The sequence below is a fragment of the Schistocerca gregaria genome, chromosome X (assembly GCF_023897955.1).
Source record: "Schistocerca gregaria isolate iqSchGreg1 chromosome X, iqSchGreg1.2, whole genome shotgun sequence".
NCBI classification, from domain to species: Eukaryota; Metazoa; Arthropoda; class Insecta; order Orthoptera; family Acrididae; genus Schistocerca; species Schistocerca gregaria.
The window spans coordinates 148,802,616-148,825,601 of record NC_064931.1 but is presented as its reverse complement, the minus strand read 5'-3'; the positions used below and the strand labels follow the sequence as shown (position 1 = coordinate 148,825,601).

At 45.3% G+C, this 22,986-nt stretch overlaps 1 protein-coding gene across 1 annotated transcript in view; it reads right to left on the bottom strand.

The window, feature by feature from the left end:
- The window catches only part of LOC126298153 (myotubularin-related protein 14), a 148,499-nt gene that overhangs the window by 85,495 nt on the left and 40,018 nt on the right, over positions 1-22,986 (bottom strand). Inside the window, exon 3 of the mRNA XM_049989463.1 lies at positions 1,834-2,075. Within this exon, the coding sequence (XP_049845420.1) occupies positions 1,834-2,075 (242 nt within the window). The remainder of the gene's footprint in view (positions 1-1,833; positions 2,076-22,986) is intronic.

Below are 22,986 nucleotides of genomic sequence, written 5' to 3'. Positions count from 1 at the left end.
GGTTAGGTGGTGCGGATGGGTTCAGTATTGTCAAACAAGGCTGAGTGATGAATAATGTAAGAAGTGGAGGCCCTGGTGCTCTAAGATAAGCGTTTCACAGCTGAGGTGCTAGGAGAAAAAAGTGAAAAATTTGTCAAGGATCAATTTTCAACATATCATACAATATTTTGAACATGATGAAGGTACCCATGTGGTGGTTTCATGGCTGCTCACATCCATTCAAAAATGCCCTTTAACAGAAGCAGCAGCAAAAATGTTGCAGCTACATTAGGCCAATCCCGACGACTACTTTAGCTGCCTAATCACCACGGACAAGTGCTGGGGGCATCATGATAAGAGAGACAAAGACAGAAATCAAAGCAATGGAAACATGTATTCACCACTGTCGAGAAGGGCAAAGCTCCAAACATCAGCAGCCAACGTGATGCAGAGTGATTTTGGAACTGGCATGCTGTGGTGTTAACAGATTATGCTCAGAAAGAGCAAATTGTCACAGATGCATACTATTGAAATATCCTGATGACATTATTGGCGGCAGCCACAATGAATCACTGTGGGAAGCTGTCCAAGGGGAGTGATTTTTCTCCACAACAACACTCCAGCTCATTTTGCACAAATGCTGCTATTTTGAGCTACCAGTAAATATCTGCCCCACCCCAAATATTCTCCTGACATGGAATCCAGTGACTTTTCTTTTTCCTAAAATGAAAAAAAAAAAAAAAAAAATTGTGCGGCAGGCATTTCCAGAATGGTGAAGAATGATTTTTTGATGTGGAATGTTTCTTTAAGAGCCAACATCAGACTTAGAGGAGAACTAATACCATTACCAGGTTTATTTATTTATTTATTTTTTGAGGTAGTAATTTAAAGCTTTAATACCATCCCTTGAATTTAGATTTGGGAAAACACAGTTATTAAGCAACTACCAGAGGGGACCAACCAGTAGGTAATCATTTGGATAGAATAAAGAAAAAAAAATTAAATTAATTGGTTTGGGATATTCCAGCTACAGAACCTGCATCACCATGCTCTATGTGACTGACAAGAAAAAATGGAAACTGTGAACAGACAATCTATACTAAATACTTAGAGGGAATCGTGCAGAGTAATCACTGAGACTACACAGAGTATTATTAACCTCTGATGTTGCCAATGTCTCATTACTCTTATGGTTTTACCCATGTTTTTCTAACCTCTCTTTTTGGTTTTACCTTTCACAATATCATCTCTTTCATCAAACTTGTCTTCACCTTCTGATGAAGACTGCACTTGAAACAATTTGTCTTTTCTTATTCATGTTACTGTTAAACATTATTTCATCCACTTAAGTTCTGATGACCAGAAGTTTTTTCTTCTTGTTTAATGTAATATGTTTGCTGAGTGTGAATTCACTTACACAACATCAATTACATATCTGAACTCCATTTCAAGAAACAGTACATACACTAAGCTGAAATGCACTTAGCAACAACTCCAAAGGTGAAATTATATTTCTCTGAAACAAAAACAATGTAATCAGCTTGTTTTATATTTCCTTTCTTCTTCACTGCTGCTTCTTTTATTATTTTTCTTAACTATTACTCTTCAACATCCCCAAATACAAAACATTTTTCTGCAGGCCACTTATTTTCTATCACAATACCAATGAAAGCAAAAACCTCTGGTACAGCCACACGCATATTATTTCCACATGTTATTCTCACTGATGATTAGCTTCTCCTCAATGCACTTAATTGTAACTTGAGGCCATTCTTTGAACAAGTATATTACTGTACATGGCAAATAAATGACGAGCTGTGAAGAAGAAAAATTTTAATGTTTTATAAGACTGACCTACAAATGTTTTTGCCATGATAGAGGATGACAGGTAGTGGGAAACGTGCCCTGCAGCGTGCAAAACGTGCCTTCCCTATCAGGTCACGCAGTTTGGCACTGTCATACAGACTTTCATATATAGTGGAGTTTTGGGTCACACCATTTGCTGATGTGCTGCAGCTCTGAGAATGTTCATATTCCAATATTATCAACTGGCTTGGGTAGTGAGCACTCAGTTCACCTCCAGCATTGCTGATAACCTGTGAAAGCACAATTTGACAAAGAAAAATAAGCAAATAAACCTTAAGTTCCAAAGAATGTGTATGGGTCTGCTAAAAAGATGAATTTATGATACTGAGAATTAACACAGATGCCATTCAGCAAACATCCCAATTTTTCTTTTTCTTCTAACATCAATTACTCAAATCAATATATATAAAGGCATGTTATTCTAACAGCAAATGATATGTAAAAATGTGAGATGACTTACAGTTAAAACAGATGAATACACTTAAAAACTGTTACACAGCTTACATGCATATAAATTACAAACATAAAATTTTCTTCTAAAGTGTTATAAATGAACAAAGTGACAATTTTTCTTGCAATCAATTATGAGAAAGTGTCATCTAAAAATGAAGAATCTGAAGAATTACTTAGATTTTCACTATGAATAGCAATCTATAGTATGGGTGTATGAGCATTATTTCTTGTGACATTTAAATTAAGCACTTCCAATAACTCACATCATCACAGGTAGCTCATTAGTGCAGATGGATTCATCTTAAAACTGAATAGATAAAAACTCACTCTTGAATTAGTTCTGTTGGTAAAAAAGCAATATCAGTTTCCCATCAGTTAATCACACAGCAACTAAATGTAAAAAGCTAATTCTAACATTTTGTACATGAAAGTTGTGTTTAAGGTAGATAATTTTGATGTATGTGAAAACATAAGACTAGTTTAATAAATATGAAATACTTATACATTTGCTGAATTTCTATGGCAAACTTATCACAAATCAATGAATTCTTGTGCCATACTGCACCAGAGGTGAACCTCTTCCCTGTCTATAGTCAGACACAGCCCTTTTGCGTCTTTTTACTTAGAATTTTATGCTCATTTTTCTATTTCTGAAAGGTATCGGATAACTTTGCACAAAAACATCTGCATTGCCTCCTTAATGGAGCAGGTATGCACTACACAGGAAGCATCTACGTCTGTAGTTGAGTAAGCTAAGTGTGAGCATATGAGTTTCTTTAGATAGGAGAAACCCCTGCACATGTCTGACAACAAATTATGTATCATAATTGCAGGGAGAAATGGATCAGCCACATCACTTCTAAACTTTGAGAATAAGTTAAGCGTGTTTCAGAGGGTTCTTTTTTATTCTACTGTATACAGAGGTTGGACAAAAAATTTCAAACACTGTGAGAAAAGCATGCTTGAACATAAATGTGTGTGGTAGCTAAGGCTGCAGGCTGCACTGTTGCATTTGACCACAAACAGAATCTGTGCAATATCCTCAATAAATTGCAACTGTCAAACATGGTCAGAGCAGTGCTCTGTGTAGTTGTGAGTGAATTATGTTGGAGCTAAGTGAATTCTAATGTGAGAAAATTGTTGCCACTCATACGACAGGTGCTTCCGTAACCAAGGTAACCGAAGTGTTTGGTGTTTCCAAGAGGCACCAGATTGAAGACATACCGCATAAAGGGAAAGCAGAAAATCATCATTCACAATGTGCGTTTTAAGTGATTCTGATGGCCATTGAAGATGAGAGTGCCGAAAAATATGATGATGACAGCTGCAAAGGTCAATACAGAACAGAGTTGCACTTGTGAGCTGTCAGCACCAAAACAACACAAAGGAAGCTCCATAAGCAGGGAATTGCAGGGCTAGCTGGGATTCCAAGGCACCTCATCAGTAATGCAAATGTACATAACAAGAAAACCTTAGTATCCGAGGGCGATTTGGATTCCTCACCTAGCCCGAGTATTGATAGGCACAACACGACAGAGATACTTAAACTCCAGGTGACAGTTGCAGCTCACGCCTATGTGGAGCGCAACACCCACGACAAGCATGTGAGGAAGTGTCACCTTCTGACGAGTGTTTACCGATATAATGCAGCCCAGTAATTACAACCAGCCTCTTGCTAGTCCATGACGCCTTATGTACGTGCCGTTGGAGAGCAGAATATTTTGACCTTGCATGATTAACATTTTGGGATTGACTTTTCCCTGGATTGTGGTATATGCTTAGACGACTCAGATACACTCTGGTCTTGCGTTAGTTATTAATTCATCTCACAATCTCCACTGTCAGTGACCGTTATTACTGCCTGTTTCTTTACACCAGTCTCCTTGTTACCCTAGTGAGAGTAATTGTAAACTGTTGTTCTGTCTACAGAGAAAAGGATAGAAAATTGGTGGTGATAACTTTCTCAATGTGCAACTCTTCCAGTATTGCACGGCTGAAAAGGCAACAACAGAGACAGCAGCTGCAGCAACGGCAAAAAAGGCAGTGGGAACTCCACCAGCAACAGCAGACAAAGCTGTAACAGCTTCTGCAAAACTGACAGAAGTCGGCAGGCTTACAATGGCTTGCTTCCCCAGCGCCCTTCACTTGTTTCGACGAGGCGTACATGTCCTGGGAGGTCTATTTACATCATTTTGTTCTTCACTGGAGGGCAACTGAAATATCAGTGAGTGCTCTTACCGTCTTCTAGTAATAAACTGTATGAAGTGGTGGAAAACTTCTGCCCATATTTGGATCGTAGTAGTTTGACCTTTTTTTTTTATGTATGTGGTTTGCTGACTGACTATTATGGCCACCAAATTCATGTTTAACTGTTGTATCCACATTGCCAATTTTTCAGGTCTACTGGAACTAGTGTATACAAGCATCATGTTATTCCTCATTTGCATGTTTATATATACCATAATAAAAGCAAAAGTTAAATATTTTCAAAGAAGAGCATTTAAATGGGAAGGAACATAATGCATTCTAATCTATATTTGGGTTATCCAGGTAATCACATATCTCCATTAGAATAGGTGTAAAATTCACAAATGAAATACTATATTTTATATAATATTTTAATAGTTTTATTAATTTTTAGATAACTGATTAGTAACACAACAGGTATAGTCATAAATATGTGCAAAATATATCATTTTTTACTATATATGACAAGAGTAAATTACTTAATGTTATACAGCTATGAAATTTTGCAGTTCATTATAATGGGAAGATAAACTTGGAATTATGATTTATTCACAAAGTCCACACGTTGTTGTTGTAATGCAACGCCCATCACATATTGGTTTCCTTACAACTTTTTCTTGTTTTGCTCTTCTTTCTGTTTGATTGAGGTTTGCATACAACACAGTCTACAACGGTTTTCAGCCATCCACAAGCACCTTGTTTTGGCTGAGCCTCCACTTGTTCAGGAACCAGAATTCGAGGTCCTCCTATCACGCACTCAATACCTGATTTCATGGAAAATTCTCTCAAGCAACTAGGATCTGATCTAGAGATAATGGAAGACATTGCCAAATGTTTTCCCAGATCCAACAGAAACAGTCTACGTCTATGAGTCACAGTTTTTGCTCGAGGATTGTTTTCCGTATAAATAATGTATGCTGCTGTGCAAACATACCCAGAGCATTGTAAAAAAAAAAAAAAAAAAAAATGCTTGTGGCCATCTCTTTGGTGTTCTTTTTACACTGTAATGAGAGCACAACTTGCCCATATTATCAATGTCACGTTTGTGCAGTTATATTAATGTGTAAAAGAACTGCTTTCCTCTTCTTCTACTTCTTCGGAATGTACGAACACAGAGAAATGTTATCTTCACTGAATCAAAATACAGATAACAGTTCTTAAGGTGATGAAGGCTGCATTTCTGGTGGTATATAGCGCTTGTTTCTTTTCACAGTACCAACTACGGACAAATCCCAAGCCATCAACAGCCCTGCTCAGGGTAGAGTTCGGAAAAAATTGTCAGTGACTACATTTTTGCCAGTACCTCCGAAATGGTAACATAAATCTTTTACTGCCCTCTTCCCTTCATTAGTTTCTCTTCTGGAGGCAGATTTACCTGTATAAATTTCATGAATCACAAACCCACCAAACCTTTGAGAAATACCTAGGTGGCTTTCAGACCATCTATTGGATAAATCTTGTCTTTCCTCTCTAAGGAAAAAGCTGCTCATCAACAGTGAGGTATTCAAAAAATATATAGTGTTTTTATGAAGATTTGAATTTAGTACTTCAAATATGTCACACACTGCAGCAGCTTTGTCACTTTTCACACACTCAGCCCTAGTGCTCACATCGTCACATCTTATAAATCTGCCAATCTGCAAAAACTTGTTGAGGGATAAGCTTGCTTGATACATTGGGAATGCATTTGTTTCCCACATTTTCTTTGTGTGTCCAGTGTTAGACAATTTAACTCCAGCTGCAATCAGTATATCAAGATATGCATAAAATTCTTAAGTTGTCAATGGCTTCCACTTTCGTTGCTCCTTCTGAATTGACATTATAGTTTGTGAATACCTGATTTGTCATCCTTCCTCACATGACCTTTTCCCTTTGTACCGTTTACATCCCTGTCAGTGGATTGGACCAGAGCAGACTTACTTCAGCTTATTGGGCAGCTACCTTACCCCTTTCTGCTGCTCGGTGACTTTAATGTGCACCATCCCCGTTGGGGTTCTCCCATAATCTGTCCGAGAGGTGTCCTCTTGGCTAACTTTCACAGTCAACTTACCCTCATCTTCCTTAACATGGGAGCACCGACGTTCCTTTCAGACTCCATGCACACCTATTACCATTTGGACCTGTCATTCTGCACTGCCCAGCTTGCCCATCATCTTGAGTGGTCCGCTTTTTCTGACACATACTTGGGCGACCATTTCCCATGTGCTATTAGTTTGCTGACTCCTACCCTACGCCCGTGCACACCCAAATGGCAGCTTTCCTAGGCCAAATGGAGGCTTTACTACTCCCTGGTGATCTTCAGCCAACATTATTTTGTCATCCTGTTGGTTTCACATACTATTATATCACACATATATTCTGTAAAAATACTCTCGAAGTGTCTCTTGTAGAAAGAAGTTTGTTGTACATTTGTTTTGTTTTAGGGTGCAAGAACATTTAGGGCATATGTGCCCATGACAGTACTGTAGAACACGAAGAAAAAGAGAGGAGTTAAAAATGAATACACGTTAATCCCAATCGATGGTAGAGAAACAGGTAAAAACAGGGACGCTGAGAAAAGTCTATAAAATACACCATAGAGGAATGGAGGTATTTAACTAAAGATTAAATGTCCTTCGCCATATTGCTATGACGGATAAAAAGTAAAACGTGATCAACAGTCCACGCGTCGTTCGCTAAAATGGTCGATAACTCTGACAGCAAACACAAATGAGAACATAGGTGGTTAAAAAACAAATGACATTCCGTGAGGAATTGGCAGACTGTTAAAGGTTAAGGGCAATGAGCACAAAGTGCTCCACTTAAAGAATGGCGATGGCTAAAAAGACAGTGCTCGATATGCAACTGCTAAAATTATCTTCTCCTGGCGAGAGGGTGGAGAGGAGGTCGTCCAGGCCACTGGGAAAGACTTAGTAACATTGAGTTTGTTCCATGAAGGGAGGACCAGAGGTGATGCCCACGTGATACCACCTGCTGGCAACAGCAAGAAAGAGATCATCGGAGAGAATGTAAGAACTAGTGGGTTGAGGTACGACGATGGCAGCCTTGGCAGCAGCATCAGCAACCTAGTTTCCTGGTAAACCAAAGTGACCATGAACCCACATAAACATCACAGTGGCTCCATCACAAATGAGCAAGTGACAGCTTTCCCAGACCTGTTACACTAAGGGGTGGGTGGTGTACAGCACCCACAGGCTTCAAAGGGCAATGAAGAGTGTCGGAGCAGATGACGCAATTGAAAAAACCCATGTCACCAGATGTCCTGTGTGGCCTGATACAGGGTGAAGAGCTCTGCTGTAAATACTGAGCAGTGTTTTGGAAGCCGATACCAAAAAAACATCTGCCCCAATGACGAGGGCACATCCAACACTATGGTCAGTCTGAGAGCCATCAGTGTACACAAAGGTACTATGCGAAGTTTCGTGTCAAGGTTGTGAAACTGAAGGTGATAGAGCGAGATAGGAGTAGTGTCCTTAGGAAGTGAATGACAGTCAAGGTGAACATGGGCTGCCACACAAAGTCACGGTGGTGAATGGTTCACAATCATTGGGAAAGTGGCAGGTAGTGTAAAGTTAAGCTGCTGGAACAAGAGCCGAAAGCAAACTTGAGGAGGTAACAGAAGAGGGACACGCCCCACACTGGTAATCAAAGGAGTCATCGAAGGAGGCGACACAGGACAGGTGCCCATGAATGGCAGACAAACGGCATGCATAATTCCTGAGGAGAAAGTCACAGCAGTAGGATAGCAGTAGTTCGGCAGTTTCTGCATACAGACTCTCATCTCAGCTAGTGTAAAAGATGCCAGTGGCCAAATGGATGTCATGATGGTGGATAGTAGTGAGACGGTATACGAAGGATGAACGAACAGATGCATAAATGAAACATCCATAGTCTATTTTTGTATGGACAAGGGACCGGTACAAACAGAGGTGGGTGGTTAGATCTGCTCCCCAAGAAGTACCACTGACGACACATATCACATTGACAGACCGAACACAGTGGGCTGCCAGGTAAGAAATGTGAGAGTACTAAGAAAGTTTCCTGTCGAGTATGAGCTCCAGGAATTTCACGGTTTCAACAAATGGAAGAGCAACAGGCCCAAGATGTATAGATGTTCGAAAGCCACTGTCAATGCTCCAAGAGTAAAGGCGATAAAGACATCGCTGAAGACGCTGCTCAATGAGACAAGTCCGCAGACAACTGCAATAGATGGCAAAATCATCAACAAAAAGGGAGCTGGAGATGCCTGGTGGCAGACAGGCCATTCATTATAGGGTTAATAGCGATAGCAAAGAGGATGATGCTCAGAACTGAACCCTGAGGCTCACCTTATTCCTTGATAAAGGGATCCGACAAGGCAGAACCCACACGTACCTTGAAAACATGGTCTTTTAAAAATTCCTGAAGGAAACAAGGCATACTGCCTCAGAAGCCCCACGTGTAAAGTGTATGGAGGATACCAGTCCTCCAGCAGGTGTTATATGTTTTCTCCAAACCGAAAAACACAGTCACAGTCTGGGATTTTTGCAGAAAACCATTCACGACACGAGTGGACCAAGTGACGAGATGGACAACTGCAGAATGGCACACTCGAAATCCACACTGTGCAATGGTTAGTAAATTGCGAGACTCGAGCCACCATACCAGCCAGGAATGAATCATACATTCCATCACCTTGCAAACACAGCTGGTGAGAGAAATGGGGTGGTAGCTAGAAGGAAGGTATTTGTCCTTACCGGGCTTAGGTATGGGTATGACAGTGGCTTCACACCAGCATTTGGGAAACGTGTCCTCCGCCCATATGCAGTTATATGTTTGAAGGAGAAAGTGCTTGCTCACAAGAGAAAGATGCTGCAACATCTTAACGTTATCGTCATCTAGCCCTGGGGTGGAGGACTGGGATGAAGTGAGAGCATGATCTAGCTCTCTCACAGTATAGACGGCACTGTAGCAATTACTATTCTGAAAAGAGAAGGGTATCGCGTGAGCCTCGTCTGCTCATTTTCGATGGAGGAAGGCAGGGTGATAGTGGGAGCAGCTCGAAATCTCTGCAAAATGGCGGCCCAAGGTGTTGGAGACAGCAACACTATGACACTGTCTGCTACGGTCAGGTTGGAAATAGGGGGAAGGGACCTTGGTCCCAGAGCGCCATTCAAGGTTGGTCCACACAACAAAAGAGGGAGTGGAACTGTTAAAAGAACTAATAAACGAAATGCAGCTAACTTTTCTGCTATCCCAAAGAACATTATGACACTGTGCATGCGACTATTTAAATTGAATGCAGTTTGCCACCATAGGATGATGGTCAAAATGGCAGAGTGCACATCTCTGTGTGCGAAATGCGTCGTGGCATGCCTCAGTCAACGAATGGACTGGGACACGGCGCGGTAAAGAGGAAGTGCGAGGAATGGAACATTCTGCTGTGGTAAGGATAATGTCTGTAAGATATTCTACCTGGTCCCTAGACACCGGAAGTGGGGAAATAATGTGCGTTGAAGATCACCAGGGAGGAGTAAAGCCTCTAGTTGGCTTAGGAAAGCTGTCATTTGGGTGTGCACTGGCATAGGGTAGGAGTCAGCAAACTGATATTACGTGGGAAATGGTCGCCCAAGTATGTGTCAGAAAAAACGGACCACTCAAGATAATAGGCAAGCTGAGCAGTGCAGAATGACAGGTCCAAATGGGAATAGGTGTGCATGGAGTCTGAAAGGAACATCGGTGCTCCCATGTTCAGGATGATGAGGGTAAGTTGACTGAGAAAGTCAGCCAAGAGGGCACCTCTTAAGACAGATTATGGGAGAACCCCAATGGGGATGGTGCACATTAAAGTCACCGAGCAGCAGAAAGGGGTAAGGTAGCTTCCCAATAAGCTGGAGTATGTCTGCTCTGGTCCAATCCACTGACAGGGATGTAAACGGTACTAAGGGAAAAGGTCATGTGAGGAAGGAAAATGCGGACTGCAATAGCTTGGAGTCAGGTAGTCAGGGAGAGGGGTTGACTGTGATCGTTGTCCCAGATGAGCAGCATTCCCCATGAGATGGAAATCTGTCCTCAGGGGAAAGGTCAAAGCTGACTGGAAAGAAATGTGAGAGCTCAAAGTGGTCATAAGAATGCAATTTTGTTTCCTGGAGGCAGAGTACAAGGGTATGCTGCAATTCTAAGAGCAGCCATACGTCCTCTTTGGTGGATCGAAGCCCGTGAACACTCCATTGGAAGAGACACACAACGACAAAAAAATGAAGAGGTGTCACTGTGGCGGCTGCCAAGTAGGAGCCTGAGGGCACAGAGGTTGCAGGATCCTGCTCCACGAGATCTATAGATGTGTTAGTGTTCTCCTTCTGTCGGTCTGAGGAGTGCAGGGCAGAAAAACGGTTGGTGGCGTATACTGGTGACACAGAGGTCGGCTGGGAGAGGGTATTACATTGGTTAGCAGAAGACGACTCAGATGTTTGTTGGCAGGAGGGACATAAGAAGTCTTTGAGGGAGTATTCCTTCTGTCTTTTCCGTCCTGCCAGCTGTGTGACTTTGCTCCGTGAGGCGGAAGTTTGGTGGCTTGTTCCATAGCTGGAGGAGAAGACGGGGACACTACCATGACGCTGTGTGATTTCACAATTGTGGTGCTAAATCTGAGGTTGCATGTCTACTTGGCCATGTTCGTGGAGCGAGATGTAGCAAGAACAGCACTGTAGGTGCCAGATGGTAGAACACACGTTTTCCGACTAGCCAACAACTTGCGAGCAACGGGGTAAGGCACTTTTTCCTTCACCTGGATCTCCTGGACAGCCTGCTCATGAGATAAACGGGACAATTTCGCGAGGAGGCATCATTGCAGTTGATACAGTGGGGAGAAGGAAGAAAACAATTGTCCTCATGAGCACCCCTACCACATGTTACACATTCAGCCAGGTGTTGACAGGACTCAAGTGTGGTTGTAATGATGGCACTAGCAGCAGTGCATCGGGTTCTGAATGTACAGTTGTACTGTGATGACTTCATAGTCTGCTTTGATCTTTGACGGAAGCACCTCTCTATCAAAAGTGAGAAAAAACGTGCGTGTTGGCACTAAAGACGCATCTCTGTTTTTCCTCACCCAATGGACTTTAATGATACCTTGATCAGAAAGGTAGTTTGGATTTCTGCCTAAGTCAGCCTAGTGTAAATAAAATTTCAGGGAGAATACAGTGTTAGATGGCCCTCAACACAAACAGGATAGCCATGGAGGAGTGAAGCTGCAAGCAGTTGAGCTTGAGAATCAGAAGTAGTCTCCAAAAGCAAAGTGCCATTTTGTGAATAAGAGCAGGATTTCACAGGGCCAGCAACTGCATCAACACCTTTCTGAATAATAAATGGATTTACGGTAGTAAAGGATTGACCATCTTCAGTATGTGAAACAACGAGGAACCGGGGTGCAGCTGGGAGGGTGTTTGAACTGGGAGTTTGGTAGACATGGACTACGAAGATGATGACTGGCTCATTGTGAGACAATCCCTCATGATTGCCAGCGTCTCTGATGGCATGCTCCTTTAGACTGCACACCTGACAAAGGAACCAATCGGCAATTTAGGAAGGTAGCAGCTCAGGCAATCACCTCTCCATGGGCGTGGCCTTTACAAGGCGGTACATACAAACCCTACCGGTCAATCCAGGGCTGGGAATTACGCATTGCCCAGTCACCTGTAATGTGTCAAACACATGGGCTAGCCTTCAGGAGCGCACAGGGAGGAAGAAGAAAAAGAAGAACGTCAAATGCTGAAGCGGAGGAAGGATAGGAAAACAGGAACGAAAAAAAGAAAGAAGGAATGAAAGACAGTGGTGAGACTGGTCTGATATTGGCGACTGAATATGCAGAACGCATTTCCAACAACATCCCAGACATGTTCCCCAAGGGAGGGATAACAAGAAGATAGACTTGCAGCACGGATGGGAAAAGATGCTGCAAAGGGTGGGGTCCCGTGGTAACCAAGCATGAACCCGTCAGAGAGAGAGAGAGAGAGAGAGAGAGAGAGAGAGAGAGAGAGAGAGAGAGAGAGAGAGGGGGGGCAAGACCCGGGAGGGGTGGTGATTGTACTTGTCGCACCAGCCCTTTCCTGCACAATACTATGCTTCAGCAACTTTCTTGCCCCAAAATGTTCCTCATGCCATTTAGCTCCATCTTCACCATGTACAATGTCATCAGAAAACACAATCACTTCACCGTTTTCATCAGCTCTGTCATTTTCACCACTTCTTTCACTTTCAACTTCAATATTACTACAAGCACCAATAACATCTTCAATATCTTCCTCACTTGGAATCCATTCGTCTGAAGAATCTCCATCACTGAAATCTGTAGTGTCAGCCTCTTCTGTATCAACAGTAGACAATAACTTTCTTATATACTCTTCTTTCGCTTCATAGCTTAATCTGTTGTATTCAGTTTTGGAGAGCTCCAGCTTATTATCCATGAGAATCCAGAATTGAGGTTTACAGTAGCAAAGCTTACACAATAATGAACAGTTCATAATGTTGTGCAACAGCAGCCAGCAACAATTGGAATGCCTTGTTGCGATGATTTCGTATATACCCACAGCCGAGTGTTGCCAACTGTGACCGTACAACAACAAATTCACTGGGTTTATCCCAGTAACCTGGTTATGGAACAAATTATAATTTTCTGAGTATAGACACAAGGGTTAACCAATGTGTTGAGCAATGAGAACAACCCGACACAGCATGAGCTGCTGACTTACAAGGCATGGCACGCAAGTGTGACCTTCCCTGTGAACAGTGTGGTGCGTCACATACAGATTTCTTAATCTGTGACATTATCTGCCTTGTTCCGGATCGAGACATTATTGTGAAAGCTCAGGGGTGTCTGATCCCACCTCAAGTGACATGTTAAAAATTGCCAAATCTCAAGCAGTAACTCTGTCAGCACAAGATCTGTTTTACGATTCTGAGCGTGTCTACACTGTTTGTAGTCTTAGTCGCTGTTGTGCTCCACAATCGACTGATCAGTTCCAATCAATATCAGCATCTGAATTACACAGCACCCTCTCATTCAGTAGTCTGGCGAAATGGGTTGGTTGGTTTGGAGTATAAAGGGACCAAACTACAGGGTCATTAGTTCCTTTTAACTCAAGCAAACAAGTCTCAAGGAAAAAACAATTAAAAACAAAGGAGTTGGGGAAAGTAAAGGGATGAAAATCTAGCAAGGAACCACACCAAAAAGAGACAACGAAAGAAGCAAACCAGAGGGGGAAATGTACACTAAAAGGAAAGGTAGAGGAAGGTATTAAAATCATGTAACAAATGGCCTGGGATGGCTGATTACTAGGATTAAAAAAGGATGAGCCAGCCACTCAACAACATATTAAAATCACCAACCTAAAAGACAAGGTGAGAAGAACACACCTGGGGAAACGACGAACACCCAGGCAAACAAAATCAAAGAAAGAGTGAGGAAGAGGTAAAAGGGTGGGAGGGTAGAGGCCTGGGAGAGAAGGCCAGACTCCCAATCTTAGACTGTAAAATAACCCCCCCCCCCCCTTTAATAAAACTGAATCGGTCGTTGAGGCATTGTCGCCCAGCACTGAAGGTAGGGTATTGGGAAGGTTAAAAGTCCACTGCAGAGCAGCTAAAATTGAGCAGTCCAACAAGAGGTGGACGACAGTCATACAGGAGCTGGAGCTACAGCAACACTGAGGCGGGTCCTCACACTGGAGGATTTTTTTTTGTGGTTTTAGGGCGCACAACTACAATGGTCATTAGCGCCCTGACTAATTTAGGAATGTACCGCGAGGCACAAGGTTAAAACAGCAACTAAAAGGGACAACACTATAAAAGACGTATTAACAGGCATAGGATTAAAAAACTACAGTATAATCAAACGTCCTTAGACAGGTGTGTCAAGTTGATAAAACGAAGAACGCGAGCAGCAGCTCCTAGGTCATCCGCTAAAATGGCATCTAGAGTACATGGCAGGCCAAGATCAAGACGCAGCGTAGTAAAATCCGGACAGGATGTTAAAATGTGGCGGACCGTCAGCAATTGTCCACATGGACAGAACGGCACCGGCGCTGCCGTCAGCAGATGGAAATGGCTGAACTGGCAGTGTCCAATTCGTAGCCGGGCCAAAATTACCTCCTCCCGCCGAGAAGGACGTGAGGAGGACGTCCAAGCTGCGGGAATATGTTTCAAGGCCCGAAGCTTGTTGTCCCTAAGTGCAGCCCAATCGGCATGCCACAGCGATAAAATGCGCTGACAAATGACCGTGCTACAATCTGATGAAGGGACACAACAAGAAGCCGTCCGAGGCTGGAGGACCGCAGCCTTAGCCGCGGCATCTGCAGCTACGTTCCCAGGGATACCGACATGGCCAGGAACCCACATAAAGCTAACTGGAGACCCATCGTCCACCAGCTGCTGAAGAGAGTGTTGGATCTGGTGCACGAAAGGGTGAACCGGAGCAGATGACATAAGCAGAATGTCGTTGGCGGCAGACGTAAAGAACAGCCTGGTGGAGGGCAAAGAGCTCAGCTGTGAAGACCGAACAATGGCCATGTAGCCGGTATTTGAAACTTTGTGCACCGACAATAAAAGAACACCCGACCCCGTCATTGGTCTTAGAGCCATCTGTATAAATGAAGGTCATATTAATGAACTTCGAACGAAGTTCGACAAAACAGGAGTGGTATACTGAACCGGGGGTAACCTCCTTTGGTAGCGAGCGGAGGTCAAGGTGAACGCGAACCTGAGCCTGGAGCGAAGGTGGCGTGTGGCTCTCGCCCACTCTAAAGGTTGCAGGGAGTGAAAAATCAAGGTGTTGAAGGAGGCGACGAAAGCGAACTCCACGGGGTTGCAGGGCAGATACATACAACCCGTATTGACGGTCGAGAGAGTCGTCAAAAAAGGAACGATGCGATGGGTGGTCGGGCATTGACAGTAGCCGACAGGCGTAATGACAAAGCAGTATATCGCGCCGGTAGGTGAGTGGCAATTCACCGGCTTCAGCATGAAGACTCGACGGGACTAGTATAAAACGCTCCGATTGCAAGCCGTAAAAACCCCGATGTTGTATGGAGTTGAGGCGGCGTAAGATGGACGGCCGTGCAGAGGAGTATACAAAGCACCCATAATCCAGCTTGGAGCGGACGATCGACCGATATAGGTGAAGTAGGACGGTTTGATCCGCTCCCCACGACGTGCCACTGAGAACACGGAGGACATTTAGAGAACGGATACAACGGGCAGCCAAATATGACACATGTGGAGACCAACTAAGTTTCCTGTCAAATGTAAGACCTAAAAATTTTGTTGTCTCCACTAATGATAGAGCAACGGGGCCGAGTCGTAAGGACGGTGGGAGAAACTCTTTGTAGCGCCAGAAGTTAATACAGACCGTTTTCTCGGCAGAAAAACAGAAGCCATTGGCGACACTCCAGGAGTAAAGATGGTCAAGAGAACGCTGAAGACAGCGCTCCAGGAAACAAGTATGCTGCGCGCTGCAATAGATGGTAAAGTTGTCCACGAAAAGGGAGCCTGATACATCATCTGAGAGGCAATCCATTATTGGATTGATCGCTATGGTGAAGAGAGCGACGCTCAAAACGGAGTCCTGTGGCACCCCATTCTCCTGACGAAAGGTGTCTGACAGGATAGAACCCACACATACCCTGAACTGTCGATACATTAAAAAGGAACGAATAAAAAGAGGGAGGCGACCGCGAAAGCCCCATGTATGCATGGTGCGGAGAATGCCCGCCCTCCAACAGGTGTCGTAAGCCTTCTCCAAATCAAAGAACACAGCCGCGGTCGGGCGCTTCCGCAAGAAGTTATTCATAATGAAGGTCGACACGGTAACCAGATGGTCAACAGCAGAGCGGCGCCTACGAAATCCACATTGTACATTGGTAAGTAGTCGTCGAGATTCGAGCAGCCAAACCAAACGAGAGTTAACCATTCGCTCCATCACCTTACAGACACAGCTGGTAAGGGAGATGGGTCGATAACTGGAAGGCAAGTGCTTGTCCTTCCCTGGCTTAGGAATCGGTACAACAATAGACTCGCGCCAGCATGCGGAAACATGTCCCTCAATCCAGATGCGATTGCAAGTACGAAGAAGGAAACCTTTACCCGTAGGAGAAAGGTTCTTCAGCATCTGAATATGAATAGAATCAGGCCCGGAGCGGAGGACCGTGACCGGGCAAGTGCATTTTCGAGTTCCCGCATGGTGAATGGGGCATTGTAGTTTTCACAATTCGAGGAGTGGAAATTAGGTGGCCGAGCCTCCTCTGCCTGTTTTTGGGGAGGAAGGCAGGGGGGTAATGAGTGGAGCTCGAAACCTCTGCGAAAAAGTGGCCAAAGGCATTGGAGACATCCTCAGGGGCCACAAGGACGTCATTCGTGACCGTCAAGCCAGAAACTGGTGAGTGGACCTTAGTGCCAGATAGCCGGCGCAGGCTACCCCAGAAAACAGAAGGAGTAAAACTGTCGAAGGTGCTTGTGAAAGCAGCCCAGCTGGCTTTCTTTAAAAATACAACGACACTGCGCATTTAATCGTTTATAATTGATACAATTTGCCACTGTAGGGTGGCATTTAAAGGTGCGGAAAGCACGTCGACGAGCACGTAAGGCGTCTCTACATGCTGCGGTCCACCAGGGGACCGGTACGCGGCGTGGAGAAGAAGTAGTGTGAGGGATGGAATATTCAGCAGCACTGAGAATGACTTCCGTGAGATGTGCGGCCTGACTGTCGCAGCTTGTGAGGGTTTGATCCTGAAAGGTCGCCCTGGAAGAGAAGAGCCCCCAGTCTGCTTTGGAGATGTTCCAACTAATTGAGCACGGAGAGGGGGTATGATGCAGGAGATGGATAACACACGGGAAGTGGTCGCTCGAATATGTATCAGAAAGCGCATACCACTCAAACCGGCGTGCAAGTTGGGTAGTACATACAGATAGGTCTAAATGGGAATAGGTGTGAGAGGTGTCTGAATGGAAAGTAGGGGCGCCAGTATTGAGGCAGACAAGATTGAGCTGGTTGAAAACGTTTGCTAACAGGGAGCCCCTCGGACAGGATGCTGGAGAGCCCCAAAGAGGATGGTGAGCATTGAAGTCTCCAGTTAACAAAAATGGTGCAGAGAGCTGAGCAATAATTTGCAGCATGTCTGCCCTGGTAACGGCAGACGACAATGGAGTGTAAACGGTACAGATGGAAAATGTAAAAGTGGGGAGAGTAATGCGGACGGCAACTGCCTGCAGGCTGGTGTGCAATGTGATGGGATCATAGTAGATATCATCCTGGACCAGCAACATAACCCCTCCATGAGCCGGAATACCTGCCACTGGGGGTAAGTCAAAACACACAGAGGTGTAGTGTGCCAAGGCAATTTGATCGCATGGGCGTAGCTTCGTTTCCTGGAGGGCTACGACGAGCGGACGGTGCAAGCGGAGCAGCAATTTCAAGTCCTCTCGGTTGGAGCGAATGCTGCGAATATTCCAGTGAATAAGTGCCATCGTGAGAAGAAGAAGATGCAAGAAGGGGTCATCTCGAAGGCCGCTGAGGGCCCGCCTTTGAGCGAGCACTGCCGCCGCTAGCAGGAGGCGGACAGTCATCGTCCATTTGTTCTATAGGTTCATCAGCCATCTTGTGAAGATGGCCGGGAGGGGGAGCTTCCTCCGCTGGTGAATGGCCAGATGTTCGGCTACCAGCGGTGCGCCCAGGCAAAACGGATGACGGCCTGGGGCGGCAACCGCTGGGTGGCGCAGGAGGAGAAATGCGCCGTGGCAGGGAAGGAGAACTGTGCTTCCTATGAGCCTTCTTGGAAGGTCGTTTTGTGGAAGGATTGGTCGATGGCTGAGGCTTCGAGGTACGTAGAAGGTCTGCACGAGACGGTTCCTTCTTGAAGGCCCGTGCTTCTGACTTCTGGGTCTTCGTCCTGGCAGAAGCTGATAAAGGTGCTTGTGTCGGAGGGGCGACGGGAGGAAGAGGAGACGTCGACAGGGCGATCTTAGCACTGGCCGAACGGACGACCGTAGTGCTGAAGGTCAGATCGCATGTCTGCGTCGCCACCTCCCTGGTAGTCCAAGGAGAGGCAAGGACAGTACTGTACTTCCCTGCTGGGAGCAACGTGGGCTTCCTACTAGCGAATAGCTTGCGAGCAGCCGAGGTGGAGACTTTCTCTTTGACCCGAATTTCTTGGATACAGCGTTCTTCCTTGAAGATGGGACAGTCGCGGGAGGACGCTGCATGGTCACCGTAACAGTTCACACAACGAGGAGACGGAGGTGGACAGTCACCCTCATGGGCATCCCTGCCGCAAGTCACACATGTAGCCGCATTGGCACGAGACTGGCGAGTGTGATAAAAACGCTGACACTGGTAGCAGCGCGTAGGTGTCGGGACATAGAGGCGAACAGAAATAACCTCGTAACCTGCTTTGATGCGCGACGGCAGCTGAACACTATCAAAGGTCAAGAAATGTGTCCGGGTCGGTATAAGGTCATTGTTGACCTTTTTTATGACCCTATGGACAGCCGTCACGCCCTGCTCAGCGAGGAAAGACTGAATCTCCTCTTCAGTCAATCCGTCGAGTGATCTAGTATATACCACACCACGAGACGAATTCAAAGTGCGGTGAGCCTCCACCCAGACAGGGAACGTCTACAAGAGTTTGGCCCGAAGTAGTTTTTGTGCCTGAAAGGCACTCTCAGTTTCTAGTAACAAGGTACCATTACGCAACCTGGTACAAATCTTGACAGATCCGGCTATGGCATGTACGCCCTTCTGGACAACGAAAGGGTTGACAGAGGAAAAATCCTTTCCGTCCTCAGATCGAGAAACTACGAGGAACTGTGGGGCGGCGGTAGTACTTTTGTCACTGGTGGCTGGTCAAGTTTCCGTTTGTGGGCAGAAGTCGAGAGAGAAGAAGAAGAGAAATCCATTGCGGAGGAATCCCCCATGATTGCCAGCGTCTCTGATGGCGCGCTCCTTCCTTGTGGGGACCCTCTCAGAGGGCACTCCCGCCTTAGGTGATTGTTCACACCTCAGGTCACACCTCCTGAGAAACGGACGGAGGGACCAATCTGCATGGTCGGAAGGTGTCAGCTCAGGCAATCACCTATCCCTGGCCCTGGCCTTTACCAGGGGGTACGTGCGTGCCTTACTTGTCTACCCAGGGCGGGGAATTACGCGTCACCCCGTCATCGGCTACACGTGCGAACGCGTGGGTCGGCCTTCAGGCAAGCACAGGGAGGAAGGAAGAAGAGGGAAAAGAAAGGAGAGAGGGAAAGAAAGGACAGACTGTCTCAAACGCCGAAGCGGAGACCAGAGAAGGAGAAGAAGGCAAGGAGAAGAGTAAGTAAGACAGTGAGATGGAGAAGAACATAAAAAGGAACCAACCAAAGGAAGGAAGAAACCAGAAGAAGTGAAAAACCAAATTGAACGCAAATTTAGGTCGTGAATCAGTCCGTCTTCGGACGCAGGCGCTAACTACCCCCTTGAGGGAGAGGGACTCCTTTTAGTCGCCTCTTACGACAGGCAGGAATACCGCGGGCCTATTCTTACCCCCGAACCCGCAGGGGGGACGATGGAGGTGGTGACCATGTGTTACCCAAGTATGGCTGATGCGGAGCTGGCAAAGGATAATAGAGGCCCTGCGAGTGGCTCACATGAATGACCTCCACACATTCATTGTCTTCCTGATAACAAACTGAGGGTGTGCCATTCAGTATCCTAGATCGTGAAAACTTTGCAGCGGAAGACCGATCGGAGATAAGTCTCCGACATGCGGATCTCTGGAGTTGGCTTACTGGTAGCCTGTTGGCCAGGCTGTCAGCAAGTTCATTGGCTGGTATCCTCACATGTCCTGGGATCCGAATGAAGGTCACTGAACATCCACTGTTTCCAAGGGCATAGCGGGACTCCTGGATACTCATTACCAATGGATGTCGACAGAAGTAATGGGCAAGAGCTTGTAGGCTGTTTAAGGAGTTACTACAGATGACAAAGGACTCACCAGCGCAGGAATGGATATGCTGAAGGACACAATATATGGCTACCAACTCTGCAGTGAAAACACTGCCACCATCCAGCAAAGAGTGCTGTTCAGTATGGCCAACTTGAGTATAAGGAAAGCCAACAAGACCATCGACCATTGATCCATCTCTGTAGACTATTTCTGAGCCCTCAAACTTCCTGAGAAGAGAGGGAAATTGCCAGCAGAGGGCCTCAGATGGAACGGAGCCTTTTGGGCCTTGCAATATCTCCAGCCAAAGCTGTGGCTGAGGTATAGACCATGTAGGTGTACGAAGTGGACTCACAGGAAAGGTGGTAGAAGAGAAGCGTCAAGTCCAGTATGAAGCGACTGCACACAGATAGCGAGGGGATTCCCAGTTCTGAGCCGACACTGTAGGAGATGGATCGTCATGTTAAGGAAAAGCAGATGGTAGTTTGGATAATAAGGTGAACAATGAATGTGGGTGGTACAATTTGCAAGCAGTAGTTGCCGCCATAGTCACAATGGAGGAACGCCAGATTCCAAAAGGTGGCTGTTCACAGGGCTCGTTCGGAAGGCTCCCCTCATGAGCCGACCACAGTGGGGGATAGGGTACAGCAGATGCAGTTCGATGCTGAACCATACACCAGGCTCCCATAGTCAATACGAGACTGTACGAGGGCTTTGTACAGCTGCAGCAGTGTAGGATGATCAGAACCTCAGTTGGTTTTGCTCAGGCATCGAATAATATTAAGATCCCGTGAATACTTGCCCTTAAACTGACAAAGATGGGGAAGTTAAGCTGGTGTCGAAGACCAGTCCCAAAAAGCAGTAAGTCTCAACTAAATCTAGTAGTTGGTCATCAAGCTAAAGTTCTGGATGTGGTTGGACAGTATGATGTCAACAAAAGTGCATGACAAGTCTTGGCAGCCAAAAACTGAAAACCGTGAGTGAGGGCCCACAACTGTACGTTCCCTACAGCTCCCTGCAGCCAGCATTCAGCCACAGCAAAAGAAGAGGAGCATACAAAAACTGGCAATTAAAAAGAGTGGGACACTCAGGAAACAGCCCTGCAGTACCCCATTCTCTTGGGAGCGGGTCCTGGAGACCCCACGCATGCAGAGTGGCGAGGATGTTGTGTCACCCAGTGGTATTGTAAGCCTTTGCCAGGTCGAAAAAAAATGGCAGCAAGGTGGTGTTGCCAGGAAAAGGCCGATCGAATGGCAGACTCCAAGTGGTCCAAGTTGTCGATGCTGGAGCACGCTTGGCAAAAACTGCCCTGGGACAGGACCAAAAGCACCCCCCCCCCCCTTTCTCTCTCTCTCTCTCTCTCTCTCTCTCTCTCTCTCTCTCTCTCTCTCTCTCTCACTCACACACTCACACACACTCACACACACAATTTGTAAAATCCACTGTTTTAAGTGAACTGCTCTACCGTAAGTTTTACACCACCTACATATCCGCAAATGTGTGGGGGCTTACATTCAAGGGAAACAGGGAATAAAAAAATAAGCCTTATGAAACAGGAAAATTTAGCTTCACTAATAAATAAAAAGAAACAAACCCAAAACTAACACACACTGTTCGGACCTGCATATCTGTGAAATCAAAATCTGCTTCTGGGTAACATTCAACACCTTGTTCCTCCATCTGTGCATTGTAGCATGTTTGTATCCTCCTTGAAAACTTGAAAAACTGTCCAGGTGCTTAAGATATAGCTGTTCGAGCCTGTACCTCTCATCAACAAAAGCTCTTCGGAGATCATTCAGTATGTAAGGAGTGTTCGTGCGATAATGTGCTGGAAGTTCCAACTGGTCAGAGACAAAACTCAATCAGGGTTACATCAACAGATACTGCACACCATTCCACTAGATCAATATCCAACTTTTGTAGGAAAGTGTTTACGAAGTGTGTGCAGTGCGCTTTTATGTTATGGGTTTCAAATATGAACCCTCGCCACAATGTTGAGTTTAGGAGTGGACTATAGGTTGGAGGATTCTATCCTTAATACTGTACAGCTTACAAATTACTCTCTATAGAGATCAGAGTCAACTGACATCTATACACGTTAGTTAGTAGCTTGGTACACTCTTCTACAGCTGTAATGAGGCTTCAGACAAATCCTGCTCTAGTTAGTGAAGTAAACTAGATAGCTTCCATTTCAGTCCCATTGCCCACAATTTTCACACACCCCTGTACTAGGGGTATTTGTACCCTTATATCTAATGGATGCCCGTAAGCCTAACTGAACATGCGGAGAAGCTTTGATAGTGTTGAGTCACCACAGCCTTCAAAATTACCTCTAAACGTGCAGGGCTCAGTTCTGTCGCATTCTCTTTAGGGTCAAGCCACAATTCCTATGTAGCAATCATCAGCTAGTGTTTTTGAACCTCTGCAAATAGTCATGAGTGACAAAATGTTGGAATAATGTGGCTGTTGTGTATGCTCATTTGGTGGGAAATTTGAT